Source organism: Falco rusticolus, chromosome 12 (genome assembly GCF_015220075.1).
Source record: "Falco rusticolus isolate bFalRus1 chromosome 12, bFalRus1.pri, whole genome shotgun sequence".
In the NCBI taxonomy this organism is placed as follows: Eukaryota; Metazoa; Chordata; class Aves; order Falconiformes; family Falconidae; genus Falco; species Falco rusticolus.
The window spans coordinates 27,744,262-27,765,957 of record NC_051198.1 but is presented as its reverse complement, the minus strand read 5'-3'; the positions used below and the strand labels follow the sequence as shown (position 1 = coordinate 27,765,957).

Sequence of the window (21,696 nt, the reverse complement as noted above, 5' to 3'; positions counted from 1 at the left end):
TGAGGAACTGTCTCTGCTCTGTGCAGCAGCCGGCGTTGCTCTCCTTGCTCCCTAGCTGAGCAGGACAACGGTGCCTGGCGATCCTGGAAGGGTCTCCAGGCTCACCTTGTGCCTAGAAGCTGTATCGCTGGGAGACGACTTAACCAGCTCCTGTAACCCTGAAGCTTCTAAGAGCTGATGGTGGTTTAAGCTCATTTCTGGCCTGGATTCACTGCATCAGCATTCGCACTATAACGTAATTCAGTTTATAGGACTGCACAGCTGAAACTAAGGCGAGATCTATGCTTTACCCCGCTACAGAAAAAGGCCTCTAGTAAGCCTCCTACCTCTGCAGAGTTGTGTCAGAGTTAAGCAGCTCCACTTGCTGCTCCAGCTTCCTAACCACCTTCCTCCCTCCCTCTGTCCTGGAAATGTCGCAATGTTACCTCACTTTTCTCTTTTTACCAACGAGGCTTCTGTCCCCTCTGCTGAAACCATGCGCACTCAGGTCTGCAAAGAGTCTGAGTGTGTGTCAGGACCTCTGCTCCATCTGCAGGGTTTCTAGTTCCTAGCTCTGGAGGCTCTCTGCTTTTTGACATCTTGTCATCTACTCTTTTCTCTCCTACCACATCGCTCACTCTACATTACCAACCTTCTCTTACTATTTCACAGAGGCACAGACTGAGCCTCTGCAATTCCCTTCCCCCTGTTTTCTGTTCCCTCCATACCACGTTGCCTTTAAGCTTCATCTGCGCATGAGCCTTCATGTGCCATCTCCATTTCTATGCCAATAACTCAAGCTCCTGCATCTTTTTAGGACACTTCTCCCATGTCCTGCCTAGTCTTCCTGGTATCTCTGCTTGAACATCCTCTTGTCTTAACAAAGATGGCAAAGTCAAACTCCAATTCCTTGCATAGTGAATGTTTGTCACTAATGATGCCACTGACCACCTTCCCATCAATCAGGCTTACAAGTGAAGAGAAAAGGAGAAGAATTAAGTATTTATTTCCTACATCTCCTTTTCCCATGCGTTCGGGTCACCTCAAATACTATTTCCTCTCTTACATCAACAAGATCAATGTTTTTCTTCCCTTACATTCACTTCAATCACTATAGGCTACTCTCCAGCCATAGTCTCCCTTCGCACACCATATCAAATGCTTTCCATTCCTAAGATCTTACTTTTGGAGCTGATGAACATCTGTTGCTGTTATCATTTATATACACCCTGCAACACAAAACCCCTACCCTGAAGTAGGGATCTGTTGTAGCTCCTGTGTAACACAAGGTAAGTTGTTGCAACAATTAACTTCTGTAGTTAGCAAATGTCCCCATCCATCACAGGAATTACCAAAGGCTAAATCCATTAAGTCACTTGTGTGATTTGTTGGGGTTTTTTTTAAGACTAAGTAATAGGTCAGATATTTTTCTTGTGCATGTAGATATCTGCATTTCTAGCCACCAAAATGACAGAAGGCTATAGTTTCTCCTGCCCAAAGTCAGTAAGTAGTGGCAGAGAGCAGCTGTTCCCTAACCCAAACTGGGGCGAGTCCATGCCTCCCCCTGCCCTGCACACCCTCCCCCTCCTTAAAGCATGGGCTACTGTGTGCTGTCTGAGAGAGTGGACCACTGACATACTGCTATATACCATGATGTTCTCTTCCTACTTAAGAATTCCTTACTTTTCTATGCTAATCCCTATAGGTGCCCAAAGTGTATTTCTACACTCATTATAGCTTCCTACACTTAAGGATTAAATAACCCCACATTTCTAGCTAAAATAATTAATTTTTCTTTCATTTTAGTGATAAAACATAGCATTTTTTTCTTCCCTCACATTTTACAAAATAAGATTTCTAGTACAGTATTATACAAAAGCAACAACAATCTGACACATTAGAGCTATTCTGCTGTGTTTTATTGTGCCTGCAATGAAAAAAATAAGCATGTATTTTTAGCTGACTGTGCTACACAGAACAATCTGATAGCAGAAGCCTGTTATTGTCATTCAAAGGAACATTTGTTTAACCAGATGCAGTCATGAAAAATTACCTTACATTTTATAATTAGTATTTTCTAGAGAAAAATGTCTGTTCCATGCAAAATCCAACGTCAATGCATTAGGACCACATCACCAAGCAGCTGCAACATTGCTTTCCTTGGAGGCAGACTGGAACAGGATCACCAGCACTCTGGGACATCAGAACTATCCACAGCAAACCACATGTCTCTAGCTCAGATACCAGGGTGACTAAGACAGCGCAATAATCTAAGCAGAAGTGGCTACTGTAAGATCTTGAGTCCATAATGATTACACTGTGCCCTACAATGGAGCCACTGTCCTGTGGCAGCTTCTTGCAGGGAAAGGCAATAGCAAGTTGGCATACAGGACAGCAGGGGAGAAGGAAAGTTCACATCTAAGATCCACGGATCAAACTCCTTAATGCGAAGTTCCTAAGGATTGTGCAGACCACCTTAGTTCTCACCCAGAAAACACTCCTCATATAGAAAAGGGATTTCTGTACACAGTAAAATCTCTGGGTGTTTGTGTCTGGGCTGAGCAAAGTCAGAATCATGAGTGGGACTGGGGTGTGAGTCGAGCAAACTAGCCTGAGCACATGAGGGATCCACCACGGATCACTAAGCACACAGCTCAAGGCTGCATTGCTCCCCTGGCAGTTCCTACCGCGTTCCCTTGCAAGAAACTACAGGCAATCCAGGACACTTAGAAATCTTTGCAACTGCCTTTTCAGCTTGCTCTGTACTCTTCTCAGCTGTTGCAGAAGGCCCAAGTGTTTTAGGCCCAACACGTGGATCACCCTGCCCTTTCCAGAAAGAGCCTCAAAACCAACCTGTTCCTGCAGAGGTAGAATGAATATTGCTGCTTTATGCTCCCCAGGAACTCTGTGTCTGCTCTTGGAGAGCAACATGGGCTTGGAGGCAAACATGAGCTGCCACCAGGATAGTGTTTGGTCTTTTGGCTGGATTGTGTTAGGTCTTCTGGAAACTGGAATGATGCTTTGCACAAGGCTCGCCATGCCTTTCCTGAGAGATGGTACGGCTGGCAGCAGGATGCTTCAAAACAATGCCCATGCTAGTAGCTATGGGTCACATGGAACTTGCTCTTTGTTTTGCCCATCTCACAGAAAGCAAGACCAGATCTGGGGTGGGATGAGAGCAGGAAGAGGACTGGACAGAGTAAAGACAGTGTGATCAACTCCCCTCACTACTAATTGAACTAATACTTGCCAAAATACACGTAGAACAAAGGTCAGTCAAAGGCTACTACAACACAGGGATGCAATTACAATTTGTAGGGTAGGAAGTCCCTAAATCACAGAATACTTTAAGGAAGAAGGGAGTACCGGGACAAGGTGCTGGCACATTTGCTGATGCTTTGGCTGGCTGTAGAAAGCAGAACCTGTCTGGTGCTGTAGGAAAGTTGAGTCTCATCATTGCTAGCTGAGTGGCAAACCATGCAGGGCAGGCATAGTCTGCACCATGTATGGAATCCACGTGAAACATCACATTTCTAGATCTGGGATTAAGGCAATACAAGTCTATTGGAAAAGTGCTTTTTTTATTTTCCAGTTAGTGAAATTAACAGCTGAGCCAAACTGCTCAGCAGGGAAAGAACACGAGCGTAGTTCCTATCCTTCTCAAACGTCTGGCCCTAAACTATTTATAATCTTTCCAATTTTTTTTAACATATGCAAATAACTCTGTGTGTATCTTTCTACTTATTCTGTCTTGAACATACTGTCACTTCTCTCCTAATGTCCGTACTGACCAACAGCAGCACTTCATCTAGTTCTGTTATCTTAGCATTTCATAAGTACTAATGATACCCCAGTGCATGTCTGTGTAATTATGTATGCTAGTGTTCTCTTCCTTGTTGAAAAACAAAAGAAGGCAGGCAGAGAAGCTAAAACACAGGTTTTTGAAAACACTTGGGCACCTAATTCCCACTGAAATTGAGGAACTGCAGGCTAAATCATGCTTGAGGTCAGTGAAAGAGCTGTCAGGTTACTCTATCATAAATCCTGGCTTTCCTAGTTTAGCCTTACTGCCCTCCAAGGTTTTTAGCTGTAATAGAATTATGAGTATGTTTCACTTCCAATCTGTACGTACCAGAAAATTAGGATACTACAGGATATTAAAGAATGTTTGCCTGCAAAAGTCTCTTTCCTGTGCTGTCATAGTTTAGATTTCTTCCTGTTCAAGCAGTGCTAATGATATCTGCTGGGGTTTTTATGACCTTAGCAGAACTGGTTGAATAGCATACTACCAAGTGCTTGTGCTGTGCAACTCTGAGGATTTACAGGCTGAACAGGGCCAGCTGCCAGGCAATTAATCTTAGCATAGGTCATAAGCCAATTATCAGAGTCCACTAAAGGGAACGTGTCTGTCCTACATCAGATTCAGTATAAAGTCTTACCAAAGCTTTCCTAAACTTAACCTTAGTTCAAAGCCACGGTTAAAGCAAACTGAGGTACTAGTAGATGTTCTCCTCTGCCATCTCTTGATGTGAGGTGGTGTTATCTCCAGCTAGAGCATAGAAAAGACACTGTTCCTTCAGCTGTAACTGCTTAAGCTGCCACCATCAAGTTTCTGATGGAGTTGTCAATGTCCCAGAAGTCAGAAGAAGAGTGAGAAGGAAACCTTTCTGTTAGTCATCACACCCAGAGATTACTGCTAGGTGTCATCCTGGTTGGCTAGGGTGAATTAAGGAGGGTTGGGTGGAGAGGAACCTAATGAAGTTCAACACAGGCAAGTGTAGGGTCCTGCCCCTGGGGAGGAACAACCACAGGCACCAGTACAGGCTGGGGCTGCCCTGCTGGGAGGCAGCTCTGCGGAGAAGGACCTGGGAGTCTGGTAGGCAGCAGGTTGCCCATGAGCCAGCAGCGTGCCCTGGTGGCCAAGGCGGCCGGTGGGATCCTGGGGTGCATTGGGAGCAGCGTGGCCAGCAGGGCGAGGGGGGTGACCCTCCCCCCCTACTCTGTCTGGTGAGGCCACACCTGCAGTGCTGTGCCCAGTGCTGGGCTGCCCAGGTCAAGGGAGACGGGGAGCTACTGGAGAGGGTCCAGCGGGGGCTGTGAAGATGATGAGGGGGCTGGAGCATCTCCCTGCTGAGGAAAGGCTGAGAGCGCTGGGGCTGTTCGGCCTGGAGAAGGCCGAGGGGGATCTTATCGATGCATACACATGTCTTCAGGGCGAGTGTCAAGGGGACGGGGCCAGGCTCTGTTCAGTGGTGCCCAGCGACAGGACAAGGGGCAACGGGCACAGACTGCAGCACAGGAGGTTCCTTCTGATCGTAAGGAATAACTTTGTTACCTTGAGGATGACAGAACACTGGGACAGGCTGCCCAGAGAGGCTGTGGGGTCTCCTGCTCTGGAGACATTCAAACCTGCCTGGATGCGACTGTGCAACCTGCTCAAGGGGAACCTGCTTTAGTGGGGGGTTGAACTAGATGATCTCCAGAGGTACCTCCCAACCTGGTTATTCTGTGAGGAGAGGCAGTAGCCAGTTTTCAATATTCATTTGAGTTCACCTGTCAGCCCCATTAGTAAATAGAGCAGCTCTCAATGCTACTGATATGGAGCATGCAAGGACATCCCTCATACTTTCTATTCCATAGATAATGCATAAAGGAAAGAACACTGTGAACATCCAGCACATCCTTCAAGGAAGGGATCCAAATGATCACGAGCAGTGTAGTGGGAACATGTGCTCAAAGTGTTCCACAGTCAGCAAAGCTAACAAAACTTTTAGACTGTACTAGAGTAGGGATGCCATGGAAGAACTTGTAACAGTATTACTAGAGGAAGGATGTTATGGAAGAGGTTGTAACAGCATTACAGAAATCAGTGACATGCTGTGGTGCGTTGACTTTGGCTGGCTGCCAGACACCCACCCAGCCGCTCTCTCGCTCCCCTCTCCCTCCTCAGAACAGAGGGAGAAAATAAGATTAAAAAGTCTGTGGGTTGAGATAAAGGCAGCGAGATCATTTACCAATTACAGTCAAAGGCCAAACAGACTGGACTTGAGGAAATTGGATAGCAAGAAACAGACAAATTAAAACACACCCCTGCCCCAAGGTTCAACTTCACTCTTTCATTCCTGATTCCTCTACCTCTGTCCCACTCTGAGCAGTGCAGGACGGGTGGGGAATGGGGTGGGGGTGTCAGTCCACAGCAGTTCTTCTCTGCCGCTCCTTCCTCCTGATGCTTTTCCCCTGGTCTGGTGTCGAACATTGCAGGGGCTGCAGTCCTTTGGGACAAACCGGCTCTAGCACGGGCTTTCCATAAGTTGCAGTTCCCATCAGAAGCACCTGTTCTAGCATGGGCTCTCCATAATACACATTTCTTCCAGCTGTTCTCACCGATGTGTCCCCCCTTCCCTGCAGCACTCTGCAGCCAAAACCTTGCTACCAACACCCAATACACATACACTCTGGAAAAGGGCTAGCAAAAAACTACAGGGAAGGGCAATGACAGTAAATACAGAAATTAAAGGTTTTTCTGTTGAGGACTCCCGAGAAAGATAGGAGGTCTAAGCTTCAAAAGTATATGAATTACATGAGACATGGTAGATGTATATGCATGAGGAAACAGCATGGAGGTCAGACCGACTTATGAGTTCTTGTAAGGACAAGCTGAGATCCAGAAAGATGTGTGGGCAATGTGTGATGTATTTTGAAACTATTAAAGCAAATACCTTATTTTGCAAACCAGTTAATGGGTAGCTTTCATCTGACCTAACTTCAGATATCTGTAAGGGAGGTGTCTCCATCTGAGCCAGCTACCCTTTGCAGTAAAAAAAAAAAGGAGACTGAGGCCCCCAGAGGGTGTGATTCACTTAACCTATTTTAGAGAAGAGATGAGTCACACGCTGGTAGTGCCTAATTCCTCCCCACACATTGTAACAGCAACCAATTCAAATGCACAGGTAGATGAATCCCACTTAATACATCCAATAAAAAGAACACTTGCCATTAAACTATTTTGACTAAATAATACTAATAAAAAATTACCCCCTGCTTTGGTGTATCAGCCAGCTAATAGACTCCTTTAGGAGAAGCTTTTGGTGCTGGCAGGTTATTGCATTCGGCTCTGTTCATTACAGATTTTCCTCTGATATATCTAATACTGGATACAGTATGAGATACCACAGAGCAAGGACTTCTGCAGGACTCCTGTGCCCTCAGTGTAGAATACAGCCATGCTATGGATACAGAGGGAAGAGAGGACCTAAACTATGAGTTATGATATTCCTATAATACCAATGCACGTGTTTTTAAATGTTATTTTTGCCATTTTTCCCTATTGAGAAACAGAAGTAAAGATGAGTTCTTTGTTCTGATCATTACATTTTATCAAAATGACCTTGGTCTTTGCCTGAAAGCTTTGCAATGCTGATTAAATGCTCCTACAACAGCAGGAAGACATCTAAATTTGATGTTTCTAGCTCCTTTCATATTGCCTTTCTTCTTGAGGGTATCTTTTTTCAACATGACAGTGTTTGCATGGCTCAGATGAGCCCTGTTGCTAAGAAACAAGTCCCAACTGTGCCTTTAAAACTCTGCCTTTAAACATACAACTCAAGGAAATACTTTTCATTACACTGTATTGTATGTTTTTTATTAAGATTTCTTTAAACTTGGATCTGACTCTTGTGGTTACATTTCTATCACAACCTTCTGGGATAGGACCCATTCTTTTTCCATTGTCTGTACTGTGCCATAGTCAACCTACACAGTTGTATAAATAATATAATTTAAAATAGTATATTTTAAGGTCACGGTAAGGCCCTGTTTAGCACTCCATTGTGGTGTAAACAAAAAGGAATACAGCAGAGCCTACTCACTGCAAGTATCTGTTAATACTAAACTACAAAGCACAGTACAAATCTGTGTTCTATCAAATGGCAACCCCAGGGTGCATCTGTACTTGCTTGGCTTTGGGGTTTGGTTTGGGGCTTTTTTGCCACGTCCTAACTAAAACGTGCTGAAGTCCCCGCTGTGTGTACAAGATGGGTCTGTGAAAGCTACAGGCTAAAGCAGATCATATGATCCCATGAGGGAGTAACTAGCACATCCAAACTACAAACTGCTTTTGTCCATCCTACTCATTTACTGTGTTTTCACTAATGCCTAGCAAAGACAACACCTTGCTTCCTGACAAACGCAAAGTTCAAGAGTGATGGAGGTAGTTCATTAAAAACAGTTTCCTTGGAAGAGATTAATGGAAACTAAAGCATGGCTGCATGATTTGAGGCACTGAATTGCAAGAAGTCCATGTAGATTCTCCTGCCAGTTCTGCCACCAGCTTCCTGGACAGTCTTCAGCAGATTATCTCCTCTGAATTCTCCATTCAGACTGCAAACAGTCTGTGTGTGTGGCTTATAATCCTTCCTTCATGTTTCTGCAACATAAGAGGACTTGAGTGTAGTCTGCACTTCACAGTGCTACTGAAATAATAATGCAGTAAAACCCTGCTCGACTACCTACTCAGTGCTTCTCACACCAGTAAATAGCGGACTTCTCAGAAAAGACTTAAAACACAGTCATCACTGGAATAAGGCCTCATGTCATTTAGGTATCGTTCCTTTTACAAAATATATTAAAGAACTTTTACTAGTGTATGATGAAGTGTCATAAATATTTAAAATACACCCACATTTGTAAGGGAGAAAGTAGAGTAAGTTTTGTGATGCAGCAGCTTCAGATCTTTAGCTAGCTAGCTAATTTGGGAAATACAATTCTCAGTAAGTGTCCTACTTGGTACTGCAACTTAGAAAGAGTCTTCTCTGGTTTTACGTGCAATGTAACGGCTCAGTTCTGAAACTCTTCTTCACAGTAAGTAACACTTACTCACAGGGGCAACCTCAAGGGGCCAGCTCCATGTCACAAAAAGCAGCAAAAATGATGAGCAGACATGAGGCAAAATGGTTCTAGAGGCTCAACATTGCATTCCCCTGCGCCACCATGGATTCTCAGTTCTGACGAGTGGGTTTAGCTTGAAATGGGAACGTTTTGTACTGGTTCAAATGACTGTTGCTCCAAGCAATGTGACCTGGAGAGTCCATAGAGCAACTAGAAAGGGGATGTCCTCTCTGCCCCTCTCTGTTCTGCCTCGGCACACAGAAAGGAGCACTAAACATCTAGTGGATTGAAAGCACTGATGGGAGAGCAGAACATATACACACAAGTGCCAGATTTTCAATTGTACCATGTATACCAAATTTTAGCTAATACACAGAAGAAAAATCTCTTATTCCTTGTGTCATTAATACTGAGGGCAGAATGTTAGCATTTATTCATCACAGCTTCAGTAAAAGTATTCACTGTGTAATTACTGAGCAGGAGTGGCTCCCGGGAACTAATGCTCGGATCTAAACTCCATCCCTGGCTGCACCACAGGTTTAAGTGTCAGCTGCACGCAGCACAAGGAGGCAAATCCTGCTTTTAACTGCACTGCCTTGAATCTACCATTCCAAGTGGGAATACTGAGGCTTAACTCCTATGGCAATGAGAATTTGCATGTTGGCATCCTTGTGTGTAAAAAGTTATTTGGATCAAGATGGGTTGATTATACAGAATGGCTGGTGGTTGCACATGAATCCTGCCCATTCTTCTGTCCACACTTGGTTAGTGGCTTGGTTCAAGCCCAAGATAACTTTTGCAGTTATCTATGTCTCCACAGTGTGGGTCTAAAAGAATGGTAGCCTTCTGTGGCAGCATATGATGTAAGGGGCTCGCTCTCAAGGCACAAAAATCAGGTCACCGTGTACAGCTGACCAATGTAAACAAGGTGCAAGTTAGATCACCTCAAGGAGTCAGCTTCAAAGGAGTACCAGGAGAATCCATCTCAATGTTGTTTTTGGGATGTGTAGGAGGAGCACAGGACTGAGTGAAATAAGTACTCTGATGCCAAGTCAATGTATAAAATTACCTTCTGGCTTTTAAAAGAGAAAACAAGAGAGCGTTTTTATACTCACAGTTGCCAATGATCGTAGTTCCTGTGCTCTTTTCTCTCTTTTACATGAGACAAGGAACCATCCCACCAGCTCTCTGTAGCCACAATGAAATTTCAGTAGGAGGAAAAAAAACTCGTGATGCTGAGTCTAAAATACTGTTTTTAAAAAATGTTTAGTATTTGTTTTCTAAAACCCCTGCTAAGCCTTCTCTGGTATCGATCAGTTTGTTAGATACAGAGATATGCAGCAAAAAACATCATAATTTTTGTAATACAGACAGGAAGACTTGGCAACGCTTTCACAGCTAAATAGATAGAGAGATAATTTAATGGCCCAACCCAGAGAATCTGCATTAACTACATTGTCCAACTACATCAAACCCAATGTACCTACTCTTTCAATGGTCTATTTGATAACCAGGTTTGGTGCAAAGGAGCTCAGATACAGGTCTGATTTGTCACAATCATTTCACAGAGACAGAAGGAAGGTGTGGGGGGACCATGCCAATCTCGCAGCTAGAAAAGTATTTTCTTCTGGCTACACTTCACAAATGTCTCAGTTTGTGACCAGTCCTTTCTCACAGTCCTAAACCTTTTGTGAACCCCTCGCGCTAGGACAGCAACTCCAGAATGGGTTGCAGGGCAATAAGAGTTTTATGTCCTTACAGCTGCTTTGTATATGTAGATCCAAGGAAGTCCAGCCACACTTTTAGCTAGAATTTAGTCTTCAGATTCATGGAACCAATTTTCAGAGGAAAGGAAACCTAAAGCTTCCTGACTCCAAAACAGTGTTTGCAAGACATTAAAAAAAAAAACAAAAAACCACCACAAAACTAATTTACAAGAAATATATAAACCTTGTTCCAAGAGCTTATTTTATCTTATTATAAAGAACCTAGTCCTGACCACTGTCAGTGAAAAGAGGTCTGACTCTACAGGCCGCTCTGCATAGTGATTTCTAAGGTGTCAAGTTGCCATCTCCTTTTACCAGCACAGCACAGCAAACACCAATGTTGGATATTCACACACACACAAAAATCATGTTTATGGAAATCAAATTGTCATGGCAACAGAAAAGGCCTTGCAAGTACTTTAAAAATAGCAAATTAACAAAACCCATTTATGAAATCTAACATCCATTCTTTTGTGAATGCATTTAAACAGATACAACAAATGGTTTTCTACCTACCTAAGGAAGAAATCATGTAAACCCAAGATCTCATCTCATCGTATTGGCATATGTAATAGATATATGCTTACAAATAAATACATATTTTAAACTTGAAACAGAAAAACTGTTTCAGCTGGACAGTGTTATACTAATGTGATCACTGGGTTTATTTTATTTCATGTAAAATATTTCATATAAATACCACTACTAATACTTTGTAAAATTACTCAACTTTTTAACATAGTCAACTTTTAACAATTGCTCATTATAGTGTAGTTTATTAATCTTCATTAAAATCTCAGTTCTTCAAGGGCTTGTAACACCTAAAAATGTACAAACACTTTTTAAAAACAACATTCTTATTTGGTTCAATTGCAATGTTTTCCAACACAATCTCAAGATTAATTTGACCATGTAGCCTTTGCATTCTTCATAGATTTGCTTGTGTTATAACTGAAGCAAAATTATTATCCACAAACTCTGAGCATTTTAAGTTTTGTGTGGATATTCATCGATGCTTGTGGCAAACTGAGAGCTCACCCTAGACAAGAGACAAGTGGGTGAGATGCTGGATTATTATCTGTGATGTGTTTAAATTAATATTCCCAAAGACAGCAGCCTTAGTCCGCTGCACAGTTCCCTGTATAAGCATTATTACTGAAGTTAGAAATGCAGTACAGGTCAAACCCCTGCAGTGAACACGATCATGTTTCCAAGAGCTCCTCTACTGACCTTTTTCACTCTTTTCTCTAGCAAGATTTGACCATGAATCACTCTGGGCATATCCTTTGGGTACACTTATACTGGAACATTTAATTAGTGTATTAGCAATCAGTTTCATCAACCATCTCATCTATATTTACTAGTCTGGATATTTCACAATCATACGCTCAAAGACATGAGTGTCCATGGTTTGGTCTAGTCTGGCAGAGTTCTAAATTAGTTAGCAATGTATCTACTTTTTAATTTAAAAGCTCAGTATAATATTGCCATCCTCCAGTGCTGAAAAGTCATGAACCAGGTTTTCCAAAACTGAGATTTTTAAAAATTGCAATTCTTTCTTTCTCCCCCGTCCCGTTCTGCTTTTTTATATTTTTTGAGACAGGATCATCTCCTCAAATCCTGCTCCAAAGCTGTGAGTTACATTATTTTTCTTTTCTTGAAAGCAGAAGATTCTCACCTAAACAAGAGCCTCAGGGGACAGGGTTCTTCTAAGGAAACACCAAAGGAGCGCATTACCAGGTCTTTTTGAGGGGCTGTCAAGTAGATAAATTGTTTGGCCTGTAACTGCCTTAGAATGGCAAAACTGAGCTTTGAACTCCCTTTATAGTAAGGACTAGGTTGCTGGAGGAAGGAGGGTGCAAGCAGCTTTTAAGTGGTAAGATAGAGAGAAAAGAACCTGTGGAAAGGAGTATTTTAAATCAAATATATTAAATCAAATACAAGGCAAGTAAATCAAATCACATTCCATCTACTTATTTTTTCCTTGACTCTACACATAATGAAACCTAGTAAGTTTACAACATCAGAAATAAACGAGTGACATATAACTAGATAGAATGACATATAATTTTTCTTAAGATCTCAGAAAATTTTCATTTTGGGGCTTCTAGTTAACATAAATGCTCAAAAATCCTGGGAAGAGTGGGAAGACTGACTAATTCCTTCACTTAATGAAAAAGCTCCCAATCTTCAGCAGAAACAGGGAAGTCCAGGTTTCATGTTCCTGGAATCTCTAAAGCAAGCTCGGTCAACACAAACTTTACTTTCCCATGTGATGCTGAGCCCATGCTGATGTCATCTCGTGGGACTGACTTGTATTCAGTGATTTCGAAGGTTGCTGTGTGATGCTGGCTCCAGCTCTCTGCTAGGAAATATTGCTGCCACACCAGCTTCCTCATGTGTGTACCACACCACAACAGCACCAGGTCAGCAGCTGAACGGCAAATGAGCTCTAACTACAGTTTCAAATAAGATGTTGGACTGTGAACTGGAGTAGCTGCAGCAGAGGTGGGCATTCCCTTCTGCTTCCCTTGCTGCTGGAGCAGTAACTTCCAGAAGTTGTGTAAGGCACAGATCATGTTTTTAATTGCTAGTAAGGTTTGCCACATTGCCAGAACCTTTACACCAGTAAAATTCAAAGTACTGGGCATAGGTACAACATTCTAAACCAGTTTACATTCTTTCAGATATGGGCTGTAAGGATTGTGCTACAAGGAGTGTCTGAGGATGCTGGGATTGTCTAGTTTGGAGGAAAGGAGGCTGAGGGGCGACCTCATCGCTCTCTACAGCTTCCTGAGGAGGGGAAGTGGAGAGGGAGGTGCTGCTCTCTTCTCCTGGTATCCTGTGATAGCAGGCGTGCGAATTGTTCGAAGCTGCACCAGGGGAGGTTCAGACGTGACATTAGGAAACATTTCTTTACCAAGCGGGTGGTCTAGGCTTCCTAGAGAAGTGTTTGATGCCCCAAGTCTGTCAGTGTTTAAAAGGCATTTGGACGATGCCCTTAACAACATGCTTTAACTCTTGGTCAGCTCTGAAGTGGTCAGGCAGTTGGACAAGATGATCGCTGTAGGTCTCTCCCAATTGAACCATTCTGTTCTAGCTCTATCGACCAGCATCTTTACACAGTGCTACAACCAAGTCCACACACATCCACTGCAGTGCTGCAACTGTGTAACCTTAAAGTTGTAAAGCTATAAAATGAAGACAAGTACAAAGACAGAAGGTTATGTCAGATTGACTTTGTATCTCATAGAAAATAAGCAAAAAAGCGCTCTTCCTTTTCTCCTTTCCAGCTTACCTCTGAATGAAAGTCTTCATAAATGTATTGCAAACTCTAGTCCATTTTTTACAAACTGAGGGACTATTTGAGAATTCCTTTATCATCCAATCACTTGTTTCTCCACAAAATTCAAAATTGTGTAGAGATTCTAAAATTCACCTTTGTGCTTTATGCTGCCTGCTGCCACCCGCGGCTGTGTTTGTGTTCAGGGTGCTGCACATGATCTGACAGGTAAGAAAGAGCCTGAGGAACCTGGTTACTGCTTCCCGCTCCTGCCTTGGCTATCCTGAACAGCTCCACAAACCCTAAACGCTCTTTTCACGGTGGAACAGAGATAAAATGGCAGCGAACTGCTGCAGGCAATGGTGCAGATAAAGTCTGATAAAGACTTTGTAGATACCTCTGACACCCACTGATTCAGAGCAGGAGAACAATTCCTCTTCACCCTGCAATCCAGACTAGCCAAAATTCACCTGTCAAAAGCACTCTCCTCATCCAAGTTACTTCGGTCTTCAAATCCTTTTACTCCTTTTCTCCCTTGCTGCAAGAAGTTCCAGTTCTTTGGCCCTATCAAACAAATCTCTGAGAATGTACGTTTCTCCTCTGGGCTTGATTCTCTATTTTTCTCCATGTCACACCCTTCATTTGGAACAGCTCTCCAGGCTTCTTAAAATTCAGTTGGTTTACTTGGCCATTTAACAGCTCTTCTCTGCTGTCTGCTCCCACCTTCACTCTTAATCTTAAAGTACATCTGTCCAAACTGCATTAAATGACAAATCAGACTGCAGGATGCTGAGCAAACCCTGTCTACTTACGTGTTTGTTAAGTAATAAATACCTCCACAGATCTGCTTAAACGACAGCAGTGAACAAAGACGTCACTGGCCATTTCTTTTGTCTTCTATTTTGATGGAAACAGAAGGCATGAGGGAGGGGAGAGAAACTTGTTTGCATGTAAGTTGGTCTGGCACTGACAGCCATTCAAAAGCAGCAGCATTAGGTTAGCGCACAGCTTGACAGTGAAACGAACCAAAAAGTCATTATAAACGCCAAGTAGAGCTCAACAGCTGCCTTCTACCAACTACAAGAAGTGAAGAGCAAAAGCTGACCGAAGGACACAAATACTACTAAATATTTGGACTGTGACAGAGACTGTAGTCAAGAACAAGGTGCTGCTGTGCTTCTACCATGTACACCCATAACTGCGTTTGTAAAACAAAGGCCATAGGAGGAGGATGAATAGGAAGGAACACACATATTTATCCACTTAGCCATAATGGCCACACTCAAGGAAGGCATCCAGTGTAAAACACAGGAAAGGCAGAAAGAAGAAGAAAATATTAAGCATTCAGACAAGTACAGGCTAATAAAATACAGCCAGAAAGCAGAAAGCAGCTTTCTTCCTAAAATACAGCAGGGTATGCTATTTGACACTGGACTGAAACTGAGTGGCCATGCCAGATCCCTCAGCAGAGATAAAACCCTATTGTTTTATTGCTGATCAGATACATAGGCTGGAGTTGTCTCAACCAAGGAGCTAAAAACTTGAAATAATTTGGCATTTATTCTGATCACAAATTATCTGCAAACCACTCATGAGTTTTCCAAGCTTGTTTGTCATTCTAGATGGTCCAGACACTTCATGGCACAGAAATACTCCAGACTACCTTGTACTGGCAAGATCGCTGAGTGACTGTTCAATATGATCAGCCAAGTTAGTTATATAAGACATTTAGAAGTGTCACTTAAAACTGTTTTGGTGTGGTGTTGTGGTATTTAAAAAAAAAAAAAAAAAAAAAAGAGTAAATCAATGGCCTTCTCCATACTGACAAGAACAGGACCTGCAGCAGCAGAAACCTGCAGATCCAGTTGTTGTTCTGCCCAACTTCACCTTACCATGAGCAGTATCTACAGCACAGCTGACACCACTGCTGCCAGCAATGGAGCAGGAACCTGGACGCACACAGTTCATCACAGGTCTCCTTTCCCACATTGCACAAGCAGATGAAGAAGTTACCATAAAGAACTTCCCGATCTTTTCAGTGGAAAATACAAAGCCACAGACTGAAGCCTGCTGAAAATAGGTTTGCTTTGTTTAATTATGCTCTCAAGAACAAATAGCTTGTTTCTGCAGACTACCAGGGGTCTATACATCAGAGGCTGAAGGACACATTAGCTAAAGAATTCCAGCAATAAAGTTCACAAACAAGAATTCATATAAACTCTTGAAAAACCTTTGTTTTCCACAAATGAGCTGTAATCACCCAGATCATTATATGCACCTCAATAGGGAAAAAAAATATTAAAAAGGATCATGACTGCCAAAGCAAGTTGAGATTTTTTAATGCACGGATGTTTGAAAGCCCAATTTCTTTTCTGCAATATTTGTCCTACTGAGATAAGAAAATGTGGGGTTTTTTCCTTTAAAATCTTTGTTCCAATAAAGAAGGCATGCTTGAAGCATCTATTTACCATTCCAAGAACAAAAATGAAACTGATATTGATAATTTATGCAGATCTCATCCCTGCAACTTTCCCGAGTGTTGTGTTATGCACTTCTATTCAGCTCTTTGGAGAGCTCATTCTACTGAAGAGTGCCATGGCTTCTAATGAGAGCCTTCTGCAGACGCTGGGCTTTACGAATTAAGCACTAAAGCCATATTTACACTGCTGAAGGTCTGGCCCTTGAACTCTATCAAGACTGAAGCAGACTAAAGAGATGGCAGAAGAGCTGACGCACCCAGGAACAGGAAAGCTGTACACCATGGCAGAAGAAAGTTCAGCGGGCTGGGAATCATCCCTTCTTTACCTGCCTGGGAGAGGCTGTTCACTCCTGATCTCCTCCACCAGCTATTTCATGGCACATGGGTGGCTGCTCTCCCACCTTGCACTAACATAATTTTATGTTATGTATTCAATTACTCCTGCATAAAATAGTATACATGTATAATTCAGGCTGTGATCCAAAAGTCCACCCCCTTTCTGACAAGAGGGATTAATCTTGGAGAATACCTCATACTTTCAGATAATTCCACTCACTTCTCACATTTCCTTCAAGTTCTCCCCCTTTGTTTCCCCCCTCCCACACACGTGATGTCGAGGGAGGGAAAAACTGGTAGGAAGGAGGGCAAGATTCCCATGTATCAGCTCAGGGAATGACAAGGAGCCAGATCTTCTCCCACGCTGACTGGCACACGGCAGCTCCAGGAGAACACAGTCTGCCAGCTAAAGGGCATGGCCAGCCCCTCCTCTCAATTGCCATCTGCAGCACGTACCGGCTGGAGGTGCACACTGCTCAGTCCTGTGGGAACTGAAAAAGAGAGGCAACGCCACCATTTAGCTCTGCTGGTGTCATCATCTTCCATTCTCCAGAGCTCATCACAGCACGATTTGGCCCCGAGGCCTCAGAGTCGGATCCAGAAGCCCTAAGCCAAACCAGAGGTTACAGCGTCTGTGGCACAGGGTGCCTGTGACAGAGCTGGAACCCTGGTAGCCAACAGCATGATGGCTTTTGCTAAAGCACTCACTGACAACACCAGCTCCCTCTTCTCCCTTTCATACTATCTGCTACTTTTATGAACCTAAGGCAGGGACACCTTGGTTACAGCTCAGCCCTATCACATGCAGACGGGGAAGACCACGTACGACCATGGAAAATTCTGATCCAGTACATCTCCAAGTGTTTGCATCTATCACAGTGAAAGGAAGCAGTGTGCAATTTCAAGGCTGTTCTGCAAAACAGATTACAAGTAGATGGACTACTCAAGCTTTCCTGGGTTTTATTTGGTCTGAATTTTAAGTTTTGGCAAGGCACAAGTTAACATATCCCCTGGGTATGAAAATTTTCCTGTGAGTCTTTTGTAGCATATATGCAAAGAGTAATTAAAACAGTTTACAATGCATCTTAAAACCTGCAGTTCTGTGTTACTACATAAAACCCTGAAAATTAACCAACTGAAAAAAATAAACTGACTATAAACAAAGTGTTACTTCTCCCGTCCAAATAGAGTACTACTGCAAAACATAAATAGCATAAAGGAAAAATAAACTGGATGTTCAAAATCGTCAGATTTCACCCTCATACATGACTTCCGTAACATAGGAAATATAATTTACCTTAAAAAAGTAGAGGCTTTCACATGATGAGAGCCTGTCTGAGTATTCGGTAGCCTGCAACAGATTGCAAGTTCTATTTAGCTACCACTGGTGTGAAGCATTGGGCACTAACGAACACCTCAGGTGCCCAGGTCTCCAAGCAGTGGAACACTTGGTTTACTCAGTGTTGCCCATTTTCCTGTCTATTCCAGTGGCTTCTGACCCTTCATCGTAATTGCACTGCAGAGTCTACACATGAATGATAACTATGTGCCAAACAGATGAGGAACGAATTCAGGGACTGAAAAATAAAGAACGACCATTACCACCTAAACGCAGTCACTCTCCACCTAAGCAGGCAAAATATACAGCAAGCCTGTGGGACATCATTTTAACATGTTATAAATCTGGACTACAGGAACTGATGGGAATTTTGCTATTTACTTCATTGGGAACAGGCTCACACCCTAGATGTGAATACTTCACACCATCACAAATACAATTTCATTTACAAGTGTTCCTCAGTTCATCAAGACGGCTGAAATGCAACAATGACACAAGAGCTCTTTTTACTCTGACCATTCCTGCTAGTAGATCTGTGTTCCTCCTGTTTCCCCTTGTGTATGGGCTATGTGATATACGACAGGATATGGCCGAGATTGTAAATAGCTATGTTCTAGCTGGGTATATTATCTCAGGAGTAAATTTTCTATTAAAACGCACACAGTATTAGCAGCTTCATTAAGAGAACGGTTCATTTACGTGCAGACTAAGCGCTATGCTTTGCATACAGAGACTTTAGGATGCATCTCCAAAACAATGCTTTTTGCCAGTCTGTAAGAATGCCACATAGAAGGATGTCTTTTAATTTGCAGCTTGCTTTGCTACTTTTGCATCAGGAGATCAGGAGGAACAGTAGTACAGCCAGCCAGAATGCACTGCTGAAATCAGTGCATGAAATGGAAAACAAGAAAAAAAAAACAAACTCCGCTTGTTAAAAAAAGAAACAAAAATAGAATTAAAACCATTTTGAGCTGGTCCAGCTAGTCAATGATAACACAACTAATATGTGGCTGCAAAGTCTAGATTCAACTCTCAAGCTTTCAGGCCAGCATGGGCTGGGAGCCTTCAGAAAGGATGCGCTATTGGCTGTCACTCTACCGACAGGGAAGGCACAACACTGCTACCTCCAGCAGCCCCACAGCAGCAGCCTGAGAAGAGCTCCGGGCAGATGACCACACCTCAAGCCAATTCTGGCATGAAGATGGCTTATGGGGATCTACTCTTCTAGGATGAAGGAAGAACACTGTTTTCTAGTGTGCACAGTATGAAGCATAAGATCATTCAAATGAGGAAAAGGGCATGGTAAGTCAGTTTTTTTCTTGTACATCTACAGTGAAGATGTAGCGTCTTCAACACCAATGGAAAATGACATTCACTTTGAAAGCTCTGGCTTTGAACATCTCTCTCTGAAGACAGTGGGAAATTAAGTGCTAAATAACAATAACCTCAAACCCCCTGAAAGCACTCAACTGGAGAGTTTCTGTTTGATTCATCACTCCAGGTTCTTCAGAGGCTTGCACACAGGGCTGTGAGAACAACACACCTGAGCATGCAGCATTACATCTGGAAGCACATACACCAATGCCATTCCTTGCACAGGAAAATCCTGAGGTATTTCAAAAGGCGGAAGTTTTCCTCTAGAATACATCCATCGATTCAAAGCAAACACACTGGAATAGCAATGGCTTGTAAAAACTGCACACAAGATACCACTCAAGACTTAGGCAATACTTTAATCAGAAGAACTTCAGCTTCATTAAAGAATTAAGCCACCCGAAACACATGAAGCCGTTAAGGGCAAGGCAGTAGCTCCTGACAAGCAGGGCAAGCTAGGAGATACTCCCATATCACAAAGGCGGCTTCTGCAGTGGCCATAGTAGAGAAATGGTGGCCAGGAATGGACTACAAGAGACTAATGGGGTTTGGTTTTTTAAATGTGCTTGTTTTGCTTGTTTGCAGCTACAACACTTGTATTTGGCCTTGTGTTCCAGGTGCCTCTATAGTGTCTGGATACTGGGCTCCAGGTGCAGTAAGCATTTCCTAATTGAAAAGGAGGAAAGGGAACTACAGATGGGATGACAGCCACGGCTTAGGGATGCGTTTCCCGAGTCGCTCACTAGGGATTTCACACTGAGGGAACTGTGGATCCGGACATCGGTTCCTTAGAGCAGCGGGGCGGGACCAACCTTTTCGAGGGATCTCCTTCGGGAAACTCGGGAAGCCGGGCTCGGAAAGCTCGCCTTCGCTGGTGAGTGATGTGGCGGCTGTGTGCCTCGGTCCTCTGACTACGACCCCACTTCGCAAGAGCCCCGACAGCTGGAGCCCTGCCCCAGACCACACGATTCCCAGCGTGGGGCCGTGCCCCGCCCGGAGGGAGCGGGACGGTCGGGAAGCGCGGGGCTGCTCAGCCCCCGCGGACCGGCCTCCGCCCCCCGAGCCCCGCAGCGGCACCCCCCCGGGGACGCGGGCGGGTGCACCTGCACCGCTCCCCGCCGCTGTCCGAGGAAAACGGGCCACCCCGAGGGACACCACGGAGCCCCCATCGCCGCGACAGTGCGCGGCCGCCGCCCCGAGGGACGGACGGGCGGCCGCTGCCCCGACGGCTGCCCGCCAGGCCGGGACCCCGCGGCGGAGGCGCCGCCCCGGTCCCGCCGCCAAACTTTCCGCCAGGGCGGCGGCGCTGGCCGTCTCCCTCCCCGCGACGCCGTCGGGGAAAGTTGCCGCCGCAGCGGGGTCCGGCGGCCCCGCACAGGCGCGTCAAACGGCGGCAGGTGAGGAGCGCTCACTCCGCAGCCCCCCGCCGCGTAAGAACCCCACACACACACACCCCGCACCCGATTGCGGCGGCGGCCGCCCTCCGCCGCCCTCCCGCCGCCCGGGGCTGCGGAGCGCCTTACCCAGCCCCGGCACGAAGGTGTTGAGGAAGAGGCAGATGACAGCCACGGGGAACGGCATGTAGGGGATGGCGGCACGCAGGGGGCCCTTCTTCTCCCGGACCTGCACCACCACCCCGCTGGAGGGGGCAGCGCCCCGGCTGGGCTCCGCGGCCGCCGCGCTCTCGCCCTCCTTGGGGAAGGGCTCCATGGCCGGCGCGGGCGCGGCCGTGCCTGACGGTGCCCCCGGCGGGCTCCAGCTGCTGCCGCGCGCGCTCCCGCCGCCGCGCGGCCCCGCCTGGCGCGCCCCCGCGCGCGGACCCCTCCCCTCCCCCCGCCCCTGGCCGGCTCCCGCCCCGCCGGCCGCGCTGCAGGCGGCCCCCGCCGCGCCGCTCCCCCCCGCCCCCTCGCCCGGCGGGCAGCGTCCCTCAGAGGTGCCCCCTCCCGCCTCCCCGCCCCGCCGCCTCACCCCCGGCTGTCAGGGCTGCCGGCCCCGCCGCCCCCTCACGCAACCCCGCTCCCCTCCGCACCGGGCCCGCACCGAACGTGGCCAGCTCAGCGGTAAGCGGCGGGGGGCGCAGGCCGGGGCGTGTGTGCCCGCCCGCTCCGCGGCGGGCGCGCTGAGGTGCCGGGGCACCCGCCGTGAGGACCGGCCCCGGCGGCCGTGCGGTTGGCTCTGCGGGATGGGGAACAGCCATCTCGATAGGAAAGAGTGGAGACGCGGTGCAGTGTGCGGGTTTTAAAATAGCTGCGCT

At 45.3% G+C, this 21,696-nt stretch overlaps 1 protein-coding gene across 3 annotated transcripts in view; it reads right to left on the bottom strand.

The window, feature by feature from the left end:
- Positions 1-21,231, bottom strand: part of STUM (stum, mechanosensory transduction mediator homolog) — a 51,190-nt gene extending 29,959 nt beyond the window's left edge. For all 3 annotated transcript variants that reach the window (XM_037405648.1, XM_037405647.1, XM_037405650.1), the window contains exon 1: positions 20,966-21,231. In XM_037405648.1, the coding sequence (XP_037261545.1) occupies positions 20,966-21,152 (187 nt within the window). In that variant the 5' untranslated portion in view covers positions 21,153-21,231. The remainder of the gene's footprint in view (positions 1-20,965) is intronic.
- Positions 21,232-21,696: the final 465 nt, after the last annotated feature.